Here is a 24,787-nt window from a genome sequence, read left to right on the forward strand (position 1 = left end):
GGTGTGCTGGTGACAAATTTCCTCATTTTTGTTTTGTCATAAAATGTATCTCTTTTGCCTTCATCTTTGGGTATGGAAGTCTATGTTAAAGGTTATTTTCTTCCCACTTTAAGGTATCATTCCTTTGTCTTCTGTATTTTATTATTTATGTTGAGATGTCCTGTTTTATTGTTGCTCCCTTGAAGTTAATCTGGTTTTTCTTTTTCTTTCTTTCTTTATATTTTTTTTTGAGAGAGAGGCAAGGAGAGAGAGAAAAAGAGAGAGACAGGAACATCAAGCTGCTCCTGTATGTGCCCTGACCTGGGAATTGAAATGGCAACCTCCGCACTCCAGGATGACACTCCAACCAACCAAGCTCTAACCAGGGCTTAATTTTTATTGATTTTAAGGAAGACAGAGGAAGAGAGAGAGGGGGGAGGAGGAAGGGAAGCATTTGTTGTTCTACTTAGTCATGCATTTTTTGGTTTCCTGTGTGTGCCCTGACCAGGGATCAAACCACAACCTTCTTTTTTCAGGATGACTTTTTTTTGTTGTTTTGTTTTCTTTTTGCGTTTGTTTTTTTAAGAAGTGAGAACATATAACTGCTTTTAAATTTTTCAGTTAGACTTTGGTGCTCAGCAATCTTAACATGATATGTTTACTTGTGGTTTTATTTTATTTGTATTTATCCTATTTGGGGTTTATTAAGTTTGCTATTCTAACAGTTTGGGAAAATTCTTAGCCTTTATTACTTTATATTTTGTTCTGACCTATTATTTTTCTTCAGTGTCTGTCTCTGTCTTTCTTTCAGATATTTTCTCTTTCCTATAAGTCTCTCATGCTTTTTGTTTCTCTGTTTCCTTCTGAGCTATTTTTTACCTATTAAACCTATCTGTTGATTTCTTAATTGCACTCATTGTATTTTTCAGTTTTAGAGTTTTCATTTGAGTTCTTAAAAGTTTCCAGTCTATGATAAATTCTTCATCTTGTTGTACAATTCATTAAACATATATCTGCTATGAGTTTGTTTTTATTATCTGTTTTTATCCTTGGGTTTTTTCATTTGTTTTTGTTGGCATGCCATGTTATTTTTAATCAAGTATCAGATATTTATATTAAAATAGAGGTAATTTGTGTGAGTTATTTCCCCCCAGGAAGCTATTTTATTTATGACAGGTAATTAGATTAGATATAGATCATCCTCATTTATTCACAACTTGAGTTGGCTGAAATTTGTACTTCAGTCTTTGGGAGGGCTTATCTATTTCTGTTCACTCTTACTCCCAGTGTCCAGTTTAGATTTCTACCAGAAAGTTCTATGTGTATACCCAGACTATGATAGGGCCGAGTGTTAAGATTTGCTCCCACACCCACCAGCTTGAGAGACAGCTAAAAGCTGTGTTTAGTCTTAGTATATTAGTACCCACTATCATATGAGCAAATGTCTTAAGGGAAAAAGCAGCTTTAACATTTTCTCTTGGGACTTTTCTTCTCTTTGCGATCTTGGCCCCAGAAGTACTCAACTGCTTTCTGATGCCTTTGAACACGTCTGTGTAGTTGTTCTTGGCAGAAATGTTGAACCAAAATAAACTACTCTGCTCTTGTCAGCATGGAAATCTTTTTGCTCTTTGATGCATTATTAGGGAATTAAAATGTGTGAGAAGATTGAATCTTACTAACTTTTTTAAAAAATGTTCATTGATGGCTGTTGGTAAGGCTACTATATTATTCTGAAATTAGTCTCTGCAGATCTTGCAGTTGAATTCCGGGTAACTTTTTGGGATACGTACAGTACAATGTGAAATCCACTATGAGTTTTGTCCATAGTTAAGAACCAGAAGCAACTAAGAAAGATATATACGTAGCCAGTAAACACATGAAAAGATGCTCGATATCATTATCAGGGCAATACAAATCAAAATCACAATGCGATACTATTTCATACCCAGTAGGATGGCTAGACTCAAAAAGTTAGTAATATTAAAATTTCAAGTTAATAATAAACACTGATGAGGATGTGGAGAAATTGGAACCCTCATACACTGATGGTGGGAATGTAAAGTGATGCAGTCACTTTGGAAAACGGCTGGCACTTCCTCAAACAATTAAAAATAAAGTTACAACATGACCTAGCAATTCTCCTATAGATCCAAGAAAACTGAAAAAATATTCATATCAGAATGTCCATAGCAATACTATTCACAATAGCCATATAGTAGAAATTGCAAATTTTCATCAGGTGATGAATGGATAAACAAGTGTTGTATAACAATACATTGGAGCCTGACCAGGTGGTGGTGCAGTGGATAGTGTCGGACTGTGACACAGAGGACCCAGGTTCGAAACCCTGAGGTCGCCAGCTTGAGCACGGGCTCATCTGGTTTGAGCAAGGCTCACTAGCTTTAGCCCAAGGTCGCTGGCTTGAGCAAGGGGTCACTCTGTCTACTGTAGCCCCACTATCAAGGCACATATGAGAAAGCAATCAATGAACAACTAAGATGCCACAACAAAGATTAGATGCTTCTCATCTCTCTCCCTTCCTGTCTGTCCCTATTTGTCCCTCATTCTGTCTCTCTCTGTTTCTGTCAAAAAAAAAAAAAAAGAAAAAAAAAAGAAACCCAATACATTGGAATATTATTCGACCATAAAAAGAAATGAACTGGTGCATGCTGCAGTGTAGATGGATTTTGAAAACAAGCTGGGTGGCAGGGGTCCCCAAACTTTTTACACAGAGGGCCAGTTCACTGTCCCTCAGACCGTTGGAGGGCCGCCACATACAGTGCTCCTCTCACTGACCACCAATGAAAGAGGTGCCCCTTCCAGAAGTACGGCGGGGGGCCGGATAAATGGCCTCAGGGGGCCTCATGCGGCCCGCAGGCCCTAGTTTGGGGATGCCTGCTACAGTGTACAGAGATATGTTGTAGAGTTGGGCACCTGAGACTGGTATAATTTTATTAACCAGTGTCACCCCAATAAATTCAGTTTTAAAAAGAAAACATTATACTAAGTGAAAGAAACCAATGAAAAAGATCACATATTATAAGATTTCATTCATATGAAAGACCAGAATAGGGAAATATATAGAGATGGAAAATAGATTAGTGGTTGCTTAGGACTGTGTGGGAAAGTGGGATTGGAGGAGAAATAGCACAGGGTGATAGGGTTTCTTTTTGATGTGATAAAAATGTACTTAAAATTTACTATTTTTTTTTCTCAGGATTGCTTTAGCTGTTTGGGGTCTTTTGTAGTTTTATAGTGTTGTTCTTTTTTTTTCTATTTTTATGAAAAATGCCATTGGGATTGAATCTGTAGATAATTTTAGGTAGTAGGGACATTTTAACAATGTTTGTTCTTCTACTCGAAGAATACAGAATATCCATTTTCTTTGTGTCTTCTTCACTTTCTTTCAACAATATCTTGTAGTTTTCAGTGTATAGTATATGTCTTTCACTTTAAGTTTATCGTACGTATTTTATTCATTTTGTTGTAATTGTAAATGGGATTTTCTTCATTTCTTTTTCTGATAGTTCATTGATAGTATATAGAAATGCAAAATATTTATGTGTATTAACTTTGTATCCTGTAGTTTTACTGTATTTATTATTCAAATAGTTTTTCTGGTGGAATCTTTATGGTTCTATATATAAAATTATATCACTCACAAATAGTGACAGCTTTTGTATACCTTTTATTTCTTTTGTTTTGCCTAATTGCTCTACCTAACCTTCAGTATTACGTTGAATAAAAGTGACAAGAGTGGGCTTTTTATATATTTTTTAGAGAGAGTCAGGAGAGGAGGGGAAGAAAGAGATGCATCAACTCATCATTGCTTCACTAGAGTTGTTTATTGATTGCTTCTCATATGTGCCTTGACCAGGAGGCTCAAGCTGAGCCAGTGACCCCTTGCTCAAGCCAGTGACCTTGGGCTTCAAGCCAGCGACCACGGGATCATATCAATGATCCTGTGCTCAAGCTGGAAAGCTTGCATTCTTAGCAGGAGACCTTAGGGCAGGGGTCCCCAAACTAGGGGCACCCTGAGGCCATTTATCTGGCCCCCGCTGCACTTCCGGAAGGGGCACCACCATCTCATTATCCAAAAGCAGGCCCATAGTTCCCATTGAAATACTGGTCAGTTTGTTGATTTAAATTTACTTGTTCTTTATTTTAAATATTGTATTTGTTCCTGTTTTGTTTTGTTTTTACTTTAAAATAAGATATGTGCAGTGTGCATAGGGATTTGTTCATAGTTATTTTTTTTTATAGTCCGGCCCTCCAACGGTCTGAGGGAAAGTGAACTGGCCCCCTGTGTAAAAAGTTTGGGGACCCCTGCCTTAGGGTTTCAAAGTGGGGCCCTCAGCCTCCCAGGCTGATGCTCAGAGCACTGCACCACCACTGGTCAGGCAAGAATGGGCATCCTTGTCTTATTTCTGGTCTTAAGGGAAAAGCTTCCTTTTCTCACCATTGAATATGATGCTAGCTCTGGGTTTGTCTTATATGGACTCTAATATGTTCAGGTACTTCTATACCCACTTTATTGAGAATTTTATCATAAATGGAGATTGTATCTTTTCAGATGCTTCTCTGCATCTATTGAGATTATCATATGATTTTTATCCTTTATTTTTGTTAATGTGGTATATCAGTTGATTGACTTGTAGATGTTGAACCATCCTTGCATCCCTGAAATAGATCCCATTTGTTTGCAGTGTATGATTTTTTTAAATGTATTGTTATATTCAGTTTGCCAGTATTTTGTTGAGCAGTTTTGCACGGAAGTTCATTAGAGATATTAGCCTGTGATTTTCTTTTTGGTGTTGTCCTTGCTAGTTTTGGTATCAGGGTGCTGTTGGCCTTATAAAATGAGTTAGAAAGCATTCCCTCCTCTTCAATGTTTTGGGAGAGTTTGAGAAGGATAGGTATTACATTTTTTTGAATTAGAATTCACCAGTGAAGCCATCTGGTCCTGGATATTGTTTTGGGGGATGTTTTTGATTACTCTTTCAATATCCTTATTAGTGGTCAGTCTTTTTGGGTTTTCAAATTCTTCATAATTCAATGTAGGAAGGTTGTATGCCTCTAAGAATTTGTCTGTTTTTAGGTCATTGGTTTTAAATCTTTTTACACTTGGGTACAAGTGAAAATAGAATTATTTCAGGGACCACTAAGGCAGAAATCACCTTGGGCATAAGTGATCAACTAAGATCATTGGCTTTATAATCTTCATACAATGTTAGGGTGGATAATTCTTTCACAGATCAGAACAAAACTTCTGGCAACCAGTCCACAGACCAGCGGTTGCAAACCACTGCTCTAGGTTGTTTAATATGCTGGCATGTCAACTTTCATAATGCTCTTTTATAACTCATTGTATTTCTGTGGTGTCTGATGTAACATCTCTTTCATTTCTGATTTACTATAAAAGTACAGTAATCAAAACAGTATGGTATTAGCAAAAAAAAAAAAAAAAAAGAGAGAGAGAGAGACACCAGTGGAACAGAATTGAGAGTCCAAAAATATATTCACACATACGTGGACAACTTGTTTATAATTTCAGGGGAAAAGATCAAGGGTATCTCTCACACCACAATTACTCTGACAGCATCCCTTTTTTTTTACATTGCATTTGAAGAAGCAGATATGGAAAGTGTTATCTGAATTTTATGGGTGACAGAATCCAGAGAGATTGCCATTTCCCCAGTGTAGCCTGGCAAGATAGATGAAAACAAGAGCCAGATTTTTTGTTTCTATCTCCAAGCCCTGCCTCTCATCCTTCCTTGTTCCAATATTTGGAATTTGTGGCAGCTTCTGTTAAGTGATTATATTTACGTTTTGATCACACCGTTTGTGCTCATGAGTTGGCAGCACATTTCTTAGGTGGTAGAACTCACAGCCAGCAGTGTTGTGCTCTCAAACATGGTACCGTACTCCATTTCAGTGAGTTACATCTTGTCCTGCTTCTTGGTATAAACTATTATAGATAAACCCATTATCCATAAGTCATTTTAAAAAACAAGCAGCTTAGAATTGAGACTTCTTGAAACAGATCTTTCAATCCAACACAGATTGACTCTCAGTAACATTAAGGTTCTCATTTCTTCAGCAATCTGCAGAATTTAAAAAGATAACTGCAGAGTAAAGAGAAGTGTGTGTTCTGTCATCAGTATATAAATGTAAAAGGTAGGAGGAACTCGGTGAGCTGCAGATAGGAGGAACGCAGTGAGCCATTTATTACTGTGCACCTTCTGTTTGTGTACCTCCTACTGGTTTATGTAGAGATCATGAAGAAATACCAGACATTGTCACTCTTGACTCCTCTGGAACTTATAAGCCAGTTGAGGAAACAAAAACACTGTGTAAGGGACTCCCCATATTCAGGAAGAGCAAGATTGGGTCACGAAAGTGTTTTAGTTTGAGTTGACCCTGAAGCAGACCCCAAGACAAGGATTTGAGTGCATATATTTTCGGTGGAAGGGGCATGAGAGAAGGGAGAGGAAACAGGGAAGGGAAGGCAGCTAAGAGAGCATTATTAGATAGCTATCACCATGGGTGACAAGAAAGCAATCCTGTGAGAAACACTGTAAACAATATCGAACACATCCTTCAGAATTAGTCTACTGAAAGGGTGGGGGAGCTGAGGTAGATACATTCCACTCATATCAGGGCTACAGTTAGAGTATTGAGGGCTCTCCTGAACTGCCCAGCACCTGGGCAGAGCAGCCTTCTACAGCCCTGGAAAAGCCCTCAGGCACAGTGAGCAGAAACTGACAGGTGGAAGTCAGCCTGTGTACATGAAACACAAGGGTCTGAGGAGTATGAGTAGAGGACACTCCGTCAGTCCTCTACCCATAGAAGTGACCAAGACTGGGATTCTTGGTGGAGGTGAGACTTGACAGTACTCTTTCTTATCTCTCCCCAGGTGTCTGCATGTTGCTATCCCTGTTGTCCATTGTGTATGGAGCCTTGCGCTGCAACATCCTAGCCATCAAGATCAAGTATGATGAATACGATGTCAAGGTGAAGCCTCTGGCCTATGTCTGCATCTTCCTCTGGAGGAGCTTTGAGATTGCCACTCGAGTCATTGTCCTGGTTCTCTTTACTTCTGTCCTGAAGGCCTGGGTGGTGCTGGTCATACTCATCAACTTCTTCAGCTTCTTCATATACCCCTGGATCCTCTTCTGGTGCAGTGGCTCTCCATTCCCTGAGAACATTGAGAAGGCCCTCAGTCGAGTGGGCACCACCATCGTGCTGTGCTTTCTCACCCTGCTTTATGCCGGTATCAACATGTTCTGCTGGTCAGCAGTACAGCTGAAAATCAACAGCCCTGACCTCATTAGCAAGTCCCAGAACTGGTACCGGATACTGATGTACTACATACTTAGACTCATTGAGAACGCCTCCCTCCTCCTTATGTGGTATCTTTATAAGACCGACATCTATATGTATGTGTGTGCACCTCTGTTGATTTTGAAGTTACTCATTGGATACTGCACAGCCATTCTATTCATGCTGGTATTCTATCAGTTCTTTCACCCTTGCAAAAAGCTCTTTTCCTCCAGTGTTTCTGAAATCTTTCAGCGGTGTATAAAGTGTGCTTGCTGTCATTGCCCATGGCAGAAATCCTCAGAGTCTGTAGGAAAGACCGATGTAAGGTCACCTGAAGATAGAGATGAGACACCTTCTAGCAGTAAAATAAGTTCTGTGCCTAGCCAGATCTTGAATGCCGATGAGCTCTACTCTGCTTAACGGGACCTGAGTCTCATGAGGCAGTTATATTGTTTTCTGGGTTGATTGCTGTTCTTCGTACAAGTGATGAGCCCTACTCAGTTAATAAAGCAGGCAGTTAGCACTCTACTCCTTGTGCGTTGTTCCCCTTTAGAGAGCTCTTGGGTTTGTGGAAACTATGGAGAGAAGCCATGGAAACTTCTGAGTGTTGAAGGAGCAGTCTAAGGCACTATCATTCACAGCTGACCATGTTCTCCCGGGCATTTCTGGCCTTTTCACTGACAGAGTGAAAAGCACCCATGATACCTGAGCTGAACCAGTTAGAATGAGTACAGGGGTTTTCTTATGTTCTAGTTTTCTGGACTTCTTGTCTGGGTAGCCAAATGTTTTCTTTTATCCCTGAGCATAGTTTTCATCCAAGAGCTGGCTTGATGATCAGAGATGGTTACTGGGGTTATGCCATTGGCGACATCATTATTGTCCGAGCTTTCAGAGAGTACTGTTCCAGTTTGAGTTTTGAATACATAGGTGTTCCATTTAATATCATTAGGGCTCTCTTAACAAAACCAACTGTAGTCACCTTGGGCTATTATCTCTAATTGATTGAGAAGTTTAAATTTGGAGACTTTATACCCAAAGATCTATGGACACAAAATCAAATTCTAATTTTGGTCATGAAAGCCCTAGGATTTTAGGAAAGTTGTGTGTTCCTTCAGTATGTTGAAGAAGTTCTGAAACAAGGGGATTGTTAAAACATCAAAATGATGTAGGCTTTTGTAATCAGAGTTCTTAACTTGAGGTGGTTGAAGATAGTAATCTTCTATAAGGTAGACTTAAACCTCTTCAGGGTTCAGTCCTATCCTAACAAATCTGGGAAATTTCTAATAGAATTTGCGAGGATTTGCCTTCTTAAGAAAGAAGAAAATGAAACTCACAGTCTTGACCCCACTTCTTCCTTGCCTTTTAGGAAAGTTGCAGGCAATAGTTACTTTGTTTAAAAAAAAGTTACTTAGGTTAACATTTTTTTTTCTAGCAAATTCCACAGAAATCTTTCATCTAGTACAAGTATACCGGGCATTTCATTTTTTTATTAGTTGAAGAAAAATTTTTTTCTCCTCCTGCCGAGTTAGATTTTGATATCAGAAACTTTTCATTATAGAAAGTGAAGAAATGACCAGAGGATATCTGTCTTTAATTGAATGCCATTTAATTTGGTGTGATTATGCGTAAATTTGTACAAGATCTTCAATTTTATTCTCCTACACTCCTATCTTCAGTATAATTTCTGAACCCTATTCCATAAAAGGATTGTGTAGTATATCCTCAGTTGTTTTGGGGAAATGCCTGGATTTAGTGCCATTATTTCTATCATAAGAACCTTGATAATGAAATACCTAGAGGCAGGTGACCTGTCACTAACTAGGCTGGATATTGCGGGTCAGTTAAGGTTGACAGTCTAAATATTTAGATGAAGTTTCTGACCCATTCAGTTTCTAACAGTCAGTCTGTGAGGGGACAGGTTAAAAATGGTGAGTTTGACAAGAGAAGTGGTCAGAATTAGACAAACATGGTGAGACTGGTACTTCCCAGCCTTTGTTTGTAAGTCAGTCTCAAAAACCAATATAAAATGTGAGACTTCAAAAATATTTTAAATAATTTTAATGTAGAGAATAGGTACGCATTTTGAGTGACCTCAAATCAAACTAACAGTGATGGCCTATCAGATTCTCTAAGCCCAATTATAAGCCACTTATATAAGGACAAAGATTTGGTAACTAAATTGAACATTTTGTTATTTTTCACCTTTGCTTTGGGTCCATGTGTGTCTGTTCACTTTGGGGGAGAGAAACCACTGCTTTTTTTTTTTTCTATAGGAAAAATTTAAGTCATGGTGAACTGAGAATTTTTGTTTTAAATTTATTTATATTATATCTTTGAAATAGTAAAATTATAGTTCAGATTGCAGATCTAGGTGACCCTAAAGACAAACCAGCTAATTCCCTCATGTGTTGAGAGTTAAAATGTGGTTTTCAATTAGAATTTCAATTTTTAAAACTCTGTGTTTTGTCTAATTAATTATATGCCATAATTTGTCATGACAGTTGCTCCAATTGAACTGTCATTTGGCTGCATGGAAGTGAAGTATTTCCTCAAAATATATTAGAATAAGATCATCAAACATGTTTAGACTTTCTTCATAACTAGAGACAGAGCAGAGGTTAGCATCTCCCTGTCAAGTCCTACAAGTTGCTTGCCTGTTCCATGCCTCAGTTTCCTCACCCACCACATTTGGATGATACACTTGCTCAGCCTACCTCACAAGGTTATCCGAAAGGTCTAAATTAAGTTATAGGTGTGAATATGCTTTGAAAGTATTTTTAAAGTGCCATATATATTGAAGGAGTTGTTAATAGTTATTCAAATTCATAAACAGGTTGTTATTATTATTATTTTTTTTTACTGTTAGAAAAGAAACATAGCATCATCCACATGAATGTCTTGAGTGAATATGTTGGCCTTTGGCCTTATGGAAGGGCAAATGTAAGTTGTCTTTACTCTTGTAGAAAACTCAGCCTTGGCCCTTCCTTCTCTTACCATTAGCTGCTGACAAAAATTCATAGCCATAGTTCTTGGAGGGAAAAGACCCACTTCAATCTGAGGGATTGCTTTTGATGGCAGATGAGTTTATTACTTTTGTATCTATCATCTTTCATAAAGGATGTAGCAGAATCTTTTGGTAATTTACAACTTGAATGCCAGAAATCCTCCTAGACTTTAAATGAATGTGGGTTTAATCTTTTCAGCCTTTTAATGTAAAAATAAACATTAAAATTGATCATCAAACGCAGCATTTCCTTGGAAACCACACTGGAAAATGAGGGCTATGTTTATGAGTGTATGTGTCAGTACTTCTCAGCCAGTCAACTGTGGATGCAGCTTGCAGGCTGCTTCTCTGCAGCCATTGGTGTTAATAAATATTGTTTATGTTTCTTCATAAAATAAATTAATTTTTCAATTTCTACTTGCATTTTATTTCTTATATTGTCATTTTATGGTTCTTTTACTTCAGAACTGTTTTAAAAACAAATTTGAAAATGGTTTTGTTTTGATATATTATAGTTTTGTAACCTCACCTGGAAATTCTTTCTGTAGGCTGAGAAATTTGAGCATGCTAGGGTTCTGCCTTGTGAAACTACCAGTCCCTGGAATCTCCTCTAATTGTTTTTATTTTAATAAGAATTTACTCTATTTGTTAAAGCTGCACTGCTGGATACTAAGATCCGGTTTAGCTGTCTGTTCATTGCTGTGTGCAGTAGAAAAGAAGAGAGGCAATAGAACTTTCTTCTAGATCAATATAAATGGTATACTGATTCAGAAATATAAAATACTGAAAGAGTGACTTGCTATTAACATAAACAAGTGATCAAATGTAAATGATGATCCATGGTTGGAAAAAGTATCAGTTATTTATTAAAGAGGTTGCTTCAGAATATGAGCTAGACATGGATTGTTTCAATAATTCCTTTAAAGATGAACTTGCAATTTGGAAAGACTTAACCATAGGATAAGTCTTTCATAAAATTTTTATTGTGTTTATTGGGGTGATGTTGGTTAATAAAATTATATAGGTTTCAGGTATACAATTCTATAATTATACATCATCTGTATATTGTATGTGTTCACCACTGCCAGTCAAGTCTCGTTCCATCACCATTTGCCCCCCCTTTACCCTCTTTTACCTCCCCCACCCCCTTTCCCTCTCATAATCACCATACGATGTCTGTGTCGATGAGGATTTTTTTTCTTTTACTTAATCCCTTCACTTTTTTCTCCCAGCCCCTAACCTTTACACACACACACACACACACACACACACACAGGCCTCACCGACAGGTGTCAGTCTATTTTTTGTATCTATGAGTCTGTTTCTATTCTGTTTGTTGGGTTGGGTTTTTTCCATCAGGTTCCACACGTGAAATCATATGGTACTTGTCTTTCTCTGACTGGCTTATAAGTCTTTGACAGAGATCTCGGTGTTAAATAAACCCCTTGAGAAAAAACAATGTCTACAAGTATAGTGTTTAAGTACATCAACCTAAATTACTTCATTTGCTATTTGCGTTTTATTTTGAAATAATTTCAAGCTAATTAGTGGAAGATTGTCAAGAATAGTGCAAGGAATTCCTTAATATCCTTCACCTATTCACATTTTGCCATGTTTGCTTTATCATTCTTACTTTCTTTCACCCCTCTTTTCCTAAATACTTCAGTGTGTATTTCCTAAGAACAAAGGCATTGTCTTACATAGTACTGTGATCAAATTCAGGAAATTTCACATGGATACAATGCTAGTATCTAATCTAGAGTTCATGCTCCATTAAACAATTGTGCCAAACACTTCATTTGTTTTCACAAAGTTTTCCTCAACAATGTAAGTCTACTCAGTCTCTTCTATGGGGTTCTTTTTGTTTAAAGTTATCAGTAAGTTTTAAGTTGCCTATGAACACTGGGAAAGTTACAGTAGACAAAAGCTATTTGAAGAAAACATACATGTTATCAGCACTAATAGCTTAAAACCATAAATTTGGAATGTTTACTGGTGAATTGTGGGTAATTCTTTTTTTTGTTTGTTTTTTTCTGAAGTGAGAAGCTGGGGTGGGGTGGGGGCTGACAGACTCCCGCATGTGCCCAACTGGGATCCACCCGGCATGTCCACCTGGGGGCAATGCTCTGCCCAAATGGGCCATTGCTCTGCTACAACCGAGCCTCTCTAGTGCCTGAGGCAGTGGCCATGGAGCCATCCTCAGTGCCCAGACCAACTTTGCTCCAATGGAGCCTTGGCTGTGGGAGGGGAATAGAGAGAGAGAGAGAAAGGAGAGGGGGAAGGGTGGAGAAGCAGATGGGCACTTCTCCTGTGTGCCCTGACCGGGAATTGAACCCAGGACTTCGACACGCCAGGCTGATGCTGTACTGCTGAGCCAACTGGCCAGGGTGGCTAATTCTTTTTCATGGATATTCATGTGAGGCATCAAGTGTTTGCTGCTTAATATGTGAGCCTGTAATTTTCTCATCATCTCCACCTCACAGGTCTAAGGAGTATGGGCCCAAGTTTATGTAAAGATTAGGAAGAAGATAAGGGATGTATATATTATTCCTCTCTGGCCATATTTCTCTGGGTCCCCCGTTCCAGGAGACTATTTTCTCTATGAAAATTTTTTTTTTAATGACTGAGACAAAGAGGGACAGATAAGGACAGGAAGGGAGAGATGAGAAGCATCAATTTTTCGTTGTGGCACCTTAGTTGTTTATTGATTGCTTTCTCATATGTGCCTTAACTGGGGGGGGGGGGGGCTACAGCAGAGCGAGTGACCCCTTGCTCAAGCCAGCAGCCTTGAGCTCAAGCTGGTGAGCCTTGCTCAAACCAGATGAGTCCGCGCTCAAACTGGCGATCTTGGGTTTTCAAACCTGGGTCCTCTGCATCCCAGATTGATGTTCCATCAGCTGCGCCACCACCTGATCAGGCTCTATGAACATTTCTTTACAAATGCGAAATAGCTCGGAAATATCAACGATATACTGTAATTAAATGAGCAACATTTTGAACCTTTTCTCTTTTTCAGAAAAAGAAGGAACTTCATAAGAGCAGAGATTTGTACCGAACTGGGAATTTGGAAACATCCTAATTCCTGCTTTCCCAGCAGACAACACACCCTGTCAGAGTAGTCCCTTAACCCTCTAAGAAGATGTATCTGCTCTGGGGAATTCCTTATTCCTCCTTGTCACCCTGTCTGCATGGTTGTTTGTCTAGAAATTATTATGCCAAAGAGGTCTAAGACAGTGTTGGTTTAAGCTAGTTTTGTAACCCAGCGCAGCATGCAGCTGCATCTCTTTGTAGCAGGTTATCAGGAAATTTGCCATCCAGAGTCCTCTGCAGCGTACACTTTTGTGTGAGAGGGTGTCAGGGTTTGCTTCCTCCCAAGGAGAGGCTTATCCAGATAGATCCTGCAATCCTGCCAGTGCTTCTGTTCCTTCCCTATCTCCCATCCTGAATTCATCCTCCCTCTAATTGAAGCCTGATTAGCCTGCTCCCTAGAGCCCTGGGAATGTCATCCTCCACAGACATCAGCATTATACGTACTGGTTTAATTTCTCATCAGTCGGCTTCTTATTTTAATTACCTAAACTCTACAGTTGATGAATTAGGATTTCTGAAGCGATAATACTAAAGAAACAGGATTTAGAAATTCTGTTTTGGAGTGGTGCTGCTGTAATTGCCACCACCGCCCACTGGAGAAGAGAAGGGTTCCCTTGTATTACCCTGCAACAAGGTGACCTTCTTTAGTGGAGTGGCAAATTGTATTTAAGAACAATGGTACCCAGATATAGGGCTGGAGACCTCCCAGAATTAGAAAGCCATTACACTACACTAGAGATGTTTGCTCACTAACCAGAGATGTCTGGCGTATACTTTATAATCATTTTTCAAACCCATAATGATGCTGTTGTAAATGATTGAAGAGGACTGATTAAAATTGTCATTGTATTTAAATTCACTTTGTCCTTACCCCCCCCCCCAGCTCCTATAATAAGCTGTTAAAAATCAAACCACTGTTGTATGGGAGGAGACCTTAAAAGTTATCCTTTGTCATTGGAAATATTGGGAACTGCTACCCTGGAAGGTCTTTTCTCTGCTGGAATATTTTCTCATGGTATCTTTTTCTTTTAAGAAGAGGTTGTTCACATGGGAATCACTTGGCTTCTCTCATTTCCAACTTGATACAAAAGATAATGTAATGTGAATGTTCTATCTTCAAAAAGTAAATCATCGGCCCTGGCTGGTTGGCTCAGCGGTAGAGCGTCGGCCTGGCGTGCGGGGGACCCGGGTTCGATTCCCGGCCAGGGCACATAGGAGAAGCGCCCATTTGCTTCTCCACCCCACCCCCTCCTTCCTCTCTGTCTCTCTCTCTTCCCCTCCCGCAGCCAATGCTCCATTGGAGCAAAGATGACCAGGGCACTGGGGATGGCTCCTTGGCCTCTGCCTCAGGCACTAGAGTGGCTCTGGTCGCGGCAGAGTGACGCCCTGGAGGGGCAGAGCATCGCCCCCTGGTGGGCAGAGCGTCGCCCCTGGTGGGCGTGCCGGGTGGATCCTGGTCGGGCGCATGCGGGAGTCTGTCTGACTGTCTCTCCCCATTTCCAGCTTCAGAAAAATACAAAAAAAAAAAAAAAAAAAAGTAAATCATCTACCTTCACACAAAGTATGTCATTGAGGTAAAATACTTTTAAAATTTCAAAGCACTAATACTGTACATGTGTATTATAATAATCATTGAATTCATGAAATGATTTCTACGTGTTCTTTTTAACTCAACTCCCAATCTGCTTCCTTGGCTGTATTGGAAATTCTATCAAGGTGCTTTCAGCTACAATTTGTAGAACACCTGATTGAAAATACCTTAAACCAAAAAAGATTTTGTTAATTAAATGAACAGGAAGTTTGAAGAGGGGCTATTCTAGTCTCTAGTGAGCCAAACATTCTCAGGTGTCAACGGCTTTCCACCTTTCCTTCCTGCAGTCTTCAACCTGTTACTTCCTCTTCATGCTAGTCTCACGATTGCAAGATGACAACGTGTGCGCCAGGCATTACATTTTTTTTTTTGTATTTTTCTGAAGCTGGAAATGGGGAGAGACAGTCAGACAGACTCCCACATGCGCCCGACCGGGATCCACCCGGCACGCCCACCAGGGGCGACGCTCTGCCCACCAGGGGGCGATGCTCTGCCCCTCCGGGGCGTCGCTCTGCCACGACCAGAGCCACTCTAGCGCCTGGGGCAGAGGCCAAGGAGCCATCCCCAGCGCCTGGACCATCTTTGCTCCAATGGAGCCTTGGCTGCGGGAGGGGAAGAGAGAGACAGAGAGGAAGGGGGGGGGTGGAGAAACAAATGGGCGCTTCTCCTATGTGCCCTGGCCGGGAATCGAACCCAGGTCCCCCGCATGCCAGGCCGACGCTCTACCGCTGAGCCAACCGGCCAGGGCCCAGGCATTACATTTTAATGCACAACTAGAAAATCCCTTTTAGTAGTTATTTCAGGCGGAAAATACTTCCTAGAGGCCACTCACCCCCACCCCAGAAGAATCCCCCCCCTTTTTTTTGGCAGGAATTGAATCACATCCCACCTGTAAAGCTGTCCTTGACAAGGAGAATAGAATTGCCATGGTTTCCTTTGACTACACAAATTCACCCTTTGGGGCTGACAAAGGGGGCACCATCCCTGAGCTTATGGGAGGAAGAATACCCACAAAAAGAGCATTCTGAAAGAAAAAAGTGGAGAAAATAGCCATTTGGAGGGCAACCTGTAGTGTCTTTCATAACATTTTTCAAAAATAAAGACCCAGCTGAGCCAATGAATTGGGGAAGGATGTGAACACATCCTACCTCCTCTTTAAAAAAAAAATTCCATACTTACTTCATGTACTCTTGCATTATGTGTTGCCAGTTAAGAAGCTTTCTGGAAGAAGTCATATATTGAATAAATAGTAGCAATTATAGCAAATTACCCTGTGAAAACCCCTACTTATGGAATTATTTTAGTGTTGCAGGTTTGAAATTGTGGGGCTGTGGGCATCTAGAAAGAGCAGAAAGGAAAATTCGCAGCTCTGGAGAATCAGAGATTAAAGGGGGGAACCAGATACCAATTCATTAGTTCAACAGATATTTAAAGAGTCTCTGTTGGGCAAATGAGTTTGTGAAATCTGTATTTTCTGGTTTTGCTCACTTTTATTGTTTAAAATGGCTGCTGACCATGTGATTGCATTGTCCAGGTGATAATGTTAATTACCTTCATGCTTGGAAAAGGGCTTGGTTATGCTAATATGTGCTGGAGGAGGGGTTGTCCTGTGCAAAAGTTTTAAGAAGGAGGAGCTAGGAGGCCATTTTGGCAAAGAAGCCACGTGGTTGCAGAGGAGGCAGGCAACCAAGATGGAGGCATGCAGATGGGGAAAAGGAGGTGGCCGAGGCTAGTGAGGTCTTTGATTCTAGGAAAACTCAGATGTGTCAGTAGCTTTGTGAGCACTGAATGAATGGGTTTTGGAGCCCAGTGTGTTTGTGTTTACTCATTTGCCGGTGAGAGCTAGAATACAAGGATGGCCCACCTGTTCTTGGCTCTGTTGTTTCATTACTGTCTACCCGAGTCAAATAGGAACCTGCATGTGCTGGCAGCTGTGATGGTGGCTGTGGCTACTGGACTTACAGTCTCACAATGAACCTAGTGCTGGACTAGGCACTGAGGATACAAGAAACTAACCCTGGTTTCCAGAACTCATAGTCTATTTGAAGAGACAGATCAGACCTGATGATTTCAATGCACAGAGGTAAGAGCTATGATGAGATATAGCCTAGGAGGTCCTAGGGACAAAGGTAAGGAGCACAGATCTGGACTTGGAGGTTCAGAGAACATTCAGAGAGAAAGTGATGTAATAACTGAGACCAGAGGTGAATTTACCCTGAAGTTTATAAAGCTTAACCCTCAGACCCCACACTGAATGCTGAGAGTTATAACATATTCTAGGTGGAAGGAAAAGTCAAGATGCAATACGGAAGCTCATTTACTAAGCATTTCTGCTACATTGTCCAAAGAGATCACAGAAGGGATCTGAATCTCAGGTGCCAGTAATTTGTTGTGATTTCATTTTCATTCTAAATATTCTTTTATTTCATACTTAATGTTGAATTTATTTATTTATTTATTTATTTATTTATTTATTTATTTATTTTGTATTTTTCTGCCCACCAGGGGACGATGCTCTGCCCCTCCAGGGCATCGCTCTGCCGCGACCAGAGCCACTCTAGCACCTGGGGCAGAGGCCAAGGAGCCACCCCCAGCGCCCGGGCCATCTTTGCTCCAATGGAGCCTTGGCTGCGGGAGGGGAAGAGAGAGACAGAGAGGAAGGAGGGGGGGTGGAGAAGCAGATGGGCGCTTCTGTGTGCCCTGGGCAGAAATCGAACCCGGGTCCCCCGCACGCCAGGCCGATGCTCTACCACTGAGCCAACCGGTCAGGGCCTTAATGTTGAATTTATTTTTTAATCTAGTTCTCAGAAAAAAAAATTGTCTATGCTTTAGGCAGATATTTAGATCTGCCTTTGCTTGAGATCTGAAACCTGAATAGCCATTTGCCTATTGAAGGCACTGGAAAGAATATTCCTGGTAAACGAACATGTGCAGAAGCCTGGGATTAGTAAAGATTTTTATTGTTAGTCAGTATCCCACAGATAAGTGTTGCTGGACCATGGAAGATAGGTAATATTGAAAAGATGACCAGGATCCATATTGTAAGAGGGAGAAGAAAATGGTAGTGTTCACATGAGCCAGGCACTATGCTCAGTGTCTTATATAAATGATCAGTTTTTTTCCTCACATCAATCTTATGCAGCGGTTACTGCAAATGTTTCCATTTTACAGACGAGAAAGCTCAAACTAGTGAGATAAAGAAGCTTCCCTGTGGTTATACAGTAAGTAGCAGGGTTGGAATTCAGGCCCTATATTGTCTGGTACCAAAGCCCAACTGTCTAACTGCTAGGCTCACCTTACTCCTGAATTTTGCCCAATTTGATGATGTGGTTAAGTTTGGCAAATATCAGAGACTGAGGAAAGAAGCAAGCCTGGTGGCATTTCCTGGGGTACCCTGCTCTGAAGGGTCAGGAACATACATGAATATTCAATAGGGAGGGTTGCTTCTGCTGGGGTGTAAGGCTGGCAGCTAAGGCAAGTCACCCTGTACAGTTCTAAGCACTAGAGTCATGCTCTGAAGAGCCATGAGGAGAACACTTGGCTGAGAGCATCAAGGGCACCGAGGAAAGAACCCTGAAATTAAAATCTCTTCCACAACAATCTTTGTCCTCACGGCTATTCTCCTCTTTTCCTAGAAAAACTGATTGGACTCACCCAATGCCTACTAGTGAGTTAGAGCACATCCCAAGAACCCAGTTTATCCAGTCTTCTTTTCTTTTCTTTTTTTTGACAGAGACAGAGAGAAAATCAGAGAGAGGGACAGATAGGGACAGACAGACAGGAAGGGAGAGAGATGAGAAGCATCAATTCTTTGTTGTGACACCTTAGTTGTTCATTGATTGCTTTCTCATATGTGCCTTGACCAGGGGGCTACAGCAGACTAAGTGACCCCTTGCTCAAGCCAGTGACCTTGGGCTCAAGCCAGCAACCTTGGGCTTCAAGCTAGTGACCTTTGGGCTTGAACCAGCGACCATAGAGTCATGTCTATGATCTCACACTCAAGCCAACAATCCTGTGCTCAAGCTGGTGAGCCCGTGGCCAAGCCAGTGACCTCGGGGTTTTGAACCTGGGGCCTCTGCATCCCAGTCCAATGTTCTATCCACTGTGCGACTGCCTGCCTAGTCAGGCTCTTTTTTCTCTCTCCTTCCCTTCCCTTCCCTTCCCTTCCCTTCCCTTCCCTTCCCTTCCCTTCCCTTCCCTTCCCTTCCCTTCCCTTCCTTCCCTTCCCTTCTCTTCCCTTCTCTTTCCTTCGTTTCTTTGCCAGAAATGTTAACACTGCTTAAGTAGATAAATTAGAAAAATATTTCTTTTCTAAGTGATATTTTTGTAGGTAGACACTTAAGTGCTCTCACATTGTAGGGGAAGAGTTTGCTTAAGGGGTCATAGTTCCCTGATATTTGATGGTTTCAGGCAAGGGGCCAAGAAAAACTTTAATCTTTACATAGACCACTCACCTCTTTCTTGAAAGTACCCAAGGAAAGTGTTTCCTAAGAGAAAGAAGCTAGATATTTCATCTCCTTCAACCCCAATGCAGAACTCTAGTTAGCTGGACTGGCATATCCAGAAGGATTCTTTTCCCCGATTAGGAAGGTTGGTTTAAGTAGCTTAAATGTTTCACAGCAGGCTATAAGACATACCCTATGCATTTTGTCTCATTGCCAACATCCAACTCTTGAAATTACAAGACCAATGGGAGGAAAAGTTCAACTACCTGTTCTATGGGGAACATTTTCCACCTTTAAAGGGCATACTGTGGATTAAATTTGGCCCTAAAATCTGATCAACTGGGCGTGGACACCTTGAAGTATGGAGAAGGCCCCATGATTTGTGAAAGGAAGGAGAGTGATATTCTTCAGCTTCCAAAATCATACAACTTTCTTAGTACCAGGGGTTACAGGGGAGAAAAGATTCTAATTCCTCTGCTTAAATGTTGCTCTCACTTTTTAGGTCTTAAAATTCCTTGGAATTACTTTAAATTCACCTCCCAGACCGAATTCGTTCTCTAATTTCTCTGGAAAACTGATTCTGAAGGAAAGACAAGCAAGGTTTCCATTAGGTCCCAGAGAACTATTCAGGCAGGGCAGGGATCTTCGTAACCTGGCAGGGCTAACTGAAACTACAGGAGGAAACATATATCACATTCCCAGCACCCTGGTATCAAGGACATGTTTTCAAAGGGAAATAATGTTTATGCTAAAATGTCATCTTCGATAGCACTGTGATTTGGTATCTAATACTGACGAATGCCATATTGTCTAAACCAGCACTATCCATTCAGTGTGGCAGCAACTAACCACTGTGACTACTGAGCACTTGAAATGTTCCTAGTTGAGATGTGGTGTGTGTGAAGCACACATCAGTTTTCCAAGACTTAGTACAAAAAAAAGATGAAAAATATTTTTTATATTGATGCTATGTTGAAATGATAATATTTTGGATCTATTGGGCTAAATAAAATGTATTATGAAAATTAATTTTACTTCTTTCTAATAACATTTTATTTTATTTATTTTCTATATTTTTCTGAAGTGAGAAGTGGGGAGACATAGAGACAGACTCCCGCATGCGCCTGACCAGAATCCACCTGGCAAGCCAACCAGAGGGCGGTGCGCTGCCCATCTGGACCTTTTGCTCTGTTGCAACCCGATTCATTCTAGCACATGAGGAGGAGGCCATGGAGCCATCCTCAGTGCCCAGGCCAACTTTGCTCCAGTGGAGCCTTGGATACAAGAGGGGAAGAGAGAGAGAGAGAAAGGAGAGGGGGGGGGGGGTGGAGAAGCAGATGGGTGCTCCTCCTATGTGCCCTGGTTGAGAATCAAACCTGGGACTTCCACAGGCTGGGCCGATGCTTTACTGCTGAGCCAACTGGCCACAACCTCTAATAACTTTTTAAATGTGGTTATTAAAAAATTTACAATGACATTTGTGGTTTGTTTTGTACAGGACAGAGCCATTCTAGACACTTGGATTGATAGATACACTGAAGATCTGCTTTTCTGTGGACAACACTAAGTGCACCAGAAAAATGGAGGATAGGGCAGGTCTGCTTCTAAGATGGCATTTCTCTCCCCTCATGTCAGGCAAATTGTATTCACAGTAAGAACCTGTACTCCTCACTCTATCATTTCTGTATTCAGAGAGAATATCCTGAGCAATGGAGAAATCATTTTTCTAGATAGTGGTTCTCAAATTTGTTTTCCCATTAGAATCACCTGAGGGACTTTAAAAGCTTTTGAAGTCAGGCTACACCCCAGACAAAGTAAACATTACTGTCTGGGCATGGGACCCAGGTGTCTGATTTTTTTAAAAAGTTCCTCAGGTGATTACAATGTACCTGGGCTCACCAGCATTCCGAAATCTCACTTTATAAGCAAAGGCAGGTGCTAGGGAACTAACAATAGGTGAATCTTTTATCACATACGTTTCTCTAAAGGAAGCAGGGCCACGGATTTCCTCCATTGTGCTCAGATATCTGAATAAAATATAGTTTCTTTATATTCTGGAATGCATTTAAACTTTCTCATGATTTCCTATCACTGTTTGGAAAAACAACAACAACACCAAAACCAACCAACCAAGCAAACAAAAGACAAAAACCAACATTCTTAAGTGTGATGTTTCCATCTCGGTTAAACAGAATAGTGTATTTGGAAAAAGTGCACATCTTAGACTTAAAATGATGTCATTCAGAATGCTTTCCCACCGTATTCCTTCACCTGAGTGTGGCACAGGGACTGTGTACGACCTCATGGCAAAGGGGCAGGTGGACTTCCTTGCCTGAGGCTGGTCTTGGGGCCAGGTCAGGCCAGTGTTTGCTCACATCTGAGCTCTACACATCCTGCTGGAGTCTGCAGCCAATGTCTGCAGCTGGTGCAGCCTGTTCTCTGCTTGTCTCCTTGGCTTTGCTCTGCTCACTGCCAGCTGCACATGCCAGAGTCCGTAGTATCGTCTCTTGGAGAGGGCACAGGGATGGTTTTCAGCCCAGCCACACATGGCACCTTCCCTAGGTAACTCTTGGCTTCTGGAGGTAACCCTGCCCTCTCTCTGTCGGCCCTCTCCTCCTCCTTGTAATGTGTGAGTCAGTGGGGCCCTAGACAAGCATCCCTCAGAGTCACCAATGGGAGGATGGGAAAAGATCCTGAGCCTTTATTATTCTCTCAGCTGATTCAACATAACCCTTTCCAGGTTAGGTCAGGATGCAGGGGCTCCCTCATCCCACAATCACCCATGACCTACTGCCTACTTCCTCTCCCTCATGGCCTGCGTTTATCTGGGGCAGCAAATCTCCAGTTCCAGATGCCTCATGCAAAAGGATGCCTTCTCTGCTCTTCGAGAGCGATGTGCCCTCAAACCTTGAGATTTGATTTTAATGTGAGCCAAAGGCACTTTGAGAATGGTTCTCTCACAGCAAAGCCTGGCATTCAACATCATGGCTTCAAATCAGAAAATCTTCTTTTAGCTAACCTCAAATGGAAACACAACCTTCTCCCGGATTTAACCCAAATTACAGCCCTGCATTCCCTCACCTGAGACTGATGCTGCCTCAGGGTGAGTAGGGACAGGGTCAGCCACATGGAAATGCAAAAGAGAAAAGCTCATAAATATGCATTTAAAGGTATGCTTATTAGTCTTATTATTAGTGTACAGGAACAGTACTGAGTGCCAGTAGCAGTTCTGTGTGCTTTACATGAATTAAATCATCTTAATCCTGATCACCACCTAATGAAGAAGCAGGCACAGAGAGGTTAAGTAACTTGCCCAAAGTCACACAGCTGACAAGTCAACAAGGGATTTGATCTGGACCAGCTCCAGAGTCTGTGGTCTGAGCTCTTCTGTCCTCCCACAAGGTGCTTTCCCCTGCATGCTCCCCACTGCTCTTCCTGGGGTCACAGGGATGAACTGCTGCATGAAGAATTCTTTTGACGTGAGTCTCAAGAGTCTCACTACTGAAGTGCTCTTTGGAAGGGGTTGGAGTGCAATATTAGAAAGTAAGTAACTGTGCAGGAAGATGACTTCAGTTGAGTTTATTGTCAATCATCAGAGCTTTCCTCCCAACACTGAGTAATTTCTCACTGTGGGGTTCAGGTTCTTTGTTTCAGGCTCACTTGTATTCCGGGCACTTCCATTAACTCAGTGTGGCTTGTTATACAGTGTGCCCACCCCCACACCTTAGCCTTGCTGATTGCTGCCTCCTATTTTCTTCTCTTTAGCAATATTACTCAATCCTGCACAATTCACACCATCTTTGGATGCAGTTATATAATATGTTGCTTTCTGACTGTGTCCTACATGTGTGCTTTATTTCCTCAACCTCAGTATGAACTCTCTGAGGTAGGGGGCTGTGCCCCATATTAGACTCTCAGCGCCCACAGGTCCTAGCACAGCTGGGAGTGTGAAGTTGTCGCCTAGGAAATACTTGTGGAGTGATTAACTTGGGGAAAGATACATTACCATCTCCACGTCTTCATTATTATTTCAGCTCCATTCCCTACTTACTTGTTGCACAAATGCTGAAACTTACATTGAATCGCTGCTTCCTTTATATTTCAAATACGTGCACTGGGCTCTAGCTACACTGCCAGGGTTGCACATAGAGCAGCACTGGGAGTTCCTTGCTCACTGACTTTGGGATACGTGCATTCACGCCTTTATGTCTCGGTCCCCACAAATGCACTAGGGGAATATAATTGTATTATTTCATAAGGAGAGTGTGACAACTAGATGAGATAAATCACATTCACGGTTAGACTAATGCCTGGCAGGTTGTAAACACTCAGTAAATGTCAGCTACAAAGAAAGGATGCGTGTTCCTCTTTACCTTTTAATCTCTTCTAATACCATCTTGTTTTTATACATAGTTTATGTTTACACAAACATGGAAAACACATATTTCCCACATTTTGTTTTCTTTTTTAAGGTTTTACTGATTCATTTTTGAGAGGGAAGAAAGAAAGGATGGAGGGAAGGAGGAGCTGGAAGCATCAATTCCCATACGTACCTTGAAGAGGAAGTCTGGGGCTTTGAACCGGATACTTCAGCGTTAGAGCTCAATGCTTTATCCCCTGCGCCACTACAGGTCAGGCCTCAAATATAGTCAATTGTTTATCCATTCACTCATTTCCTCACATTGTTCAGAGGTATGACTTCCCATCTGACCCTTCGACAGTCACACTCTCCATGGACACCAGGAGGCAGTGTTTGCTCAGCCAAGTACATAGTGTTGGCAGTTGCTTTGCCCTGGGGCCCAGGCTGAGTTAAGGATGCTGTTTTGAGAACTCGCACTTGTTCTACTTTTCTCCTTCTCCTGTACTTTCCTTATTCTGTGACAGCCTGTTTCTTTCTTCCCACTTCTTTCTCCTTCCAATCTTGACCCACCTCCGTTATACAGTTAACCACTTCCTCAAATATTCACCTTGCAGAAATGTGGTTGAAGTTTCTGAATCATTCTCAGCACAACGTTCCATGAAATTCCTGATAGCTTATAAGTCAGTGACACAAACCTGTGTTTGCCGTCCCAGGCACAGCAAGTTTCTGGGTTCGAGTGTGGCATGACTGTCCTCCATTCCCACGGCTTTGCTTTACATGATTTCGCTTACTTCTGCTCAACAACAGTCTGGAAAAATTTAAACAGAAATTTTCAGAAACAATTCAAAAAATATTTTGAGGAAAAAGATAGATTATATTCAAATAATTTTAATCACAGTATGTCATTATAATTGTTCTATTTAATTACTAATTATTGTTAATCTCTGAATGTGCCTAACTTATAAATTATACTTCATCATAGTTATGTTTATAAA

General features: G+C 41.2%; 1 protein-coding gene across 1 annotated transcript in view; it reads left to right on the plus strand.

Annotated features, from left to right (window-relative positions):
* The window catches only part of XK (X-linked Kx blood group antigen, Kell and VPS13A binding protein), a 36,869-nt gene extending 28,102 nt beyond the window's left edge, over window positions 1-8,767 (plus strand). Inside the window, exon 3 of the mRNA XM_066356713.1 lies at window positions 6,896-8,767. Coding sequence (XP_066212810.1) covers window positions 6,896-7,722 — 827 coding nt within the window. The 3' untranslated portion in view covers window positions 7,723-8,767. The remainder of the gene's footprint in view (window positions 1-6,895) is intronic.
* The last annotated feature ends 16,020 nt before the right edge of the window (window positions 8,768-24,787 follow it).

The sequence above is a fragment of the Saccopteryx leptura genome, chromosome X, assembly GCF_036850995.1.
Source record: "Saccopteryx leptura isolate mSacLep1 chromosome X, mSacLep1_pri_phased_curated, whole genome shotgun sequence".
NCBI classification, from domain to species: Eukaryota; Metazoa; Chordata; class Mammalia; order Chiroptera; family Emballonuridae; genus Saccopteryx; species Saccopteryx leptura.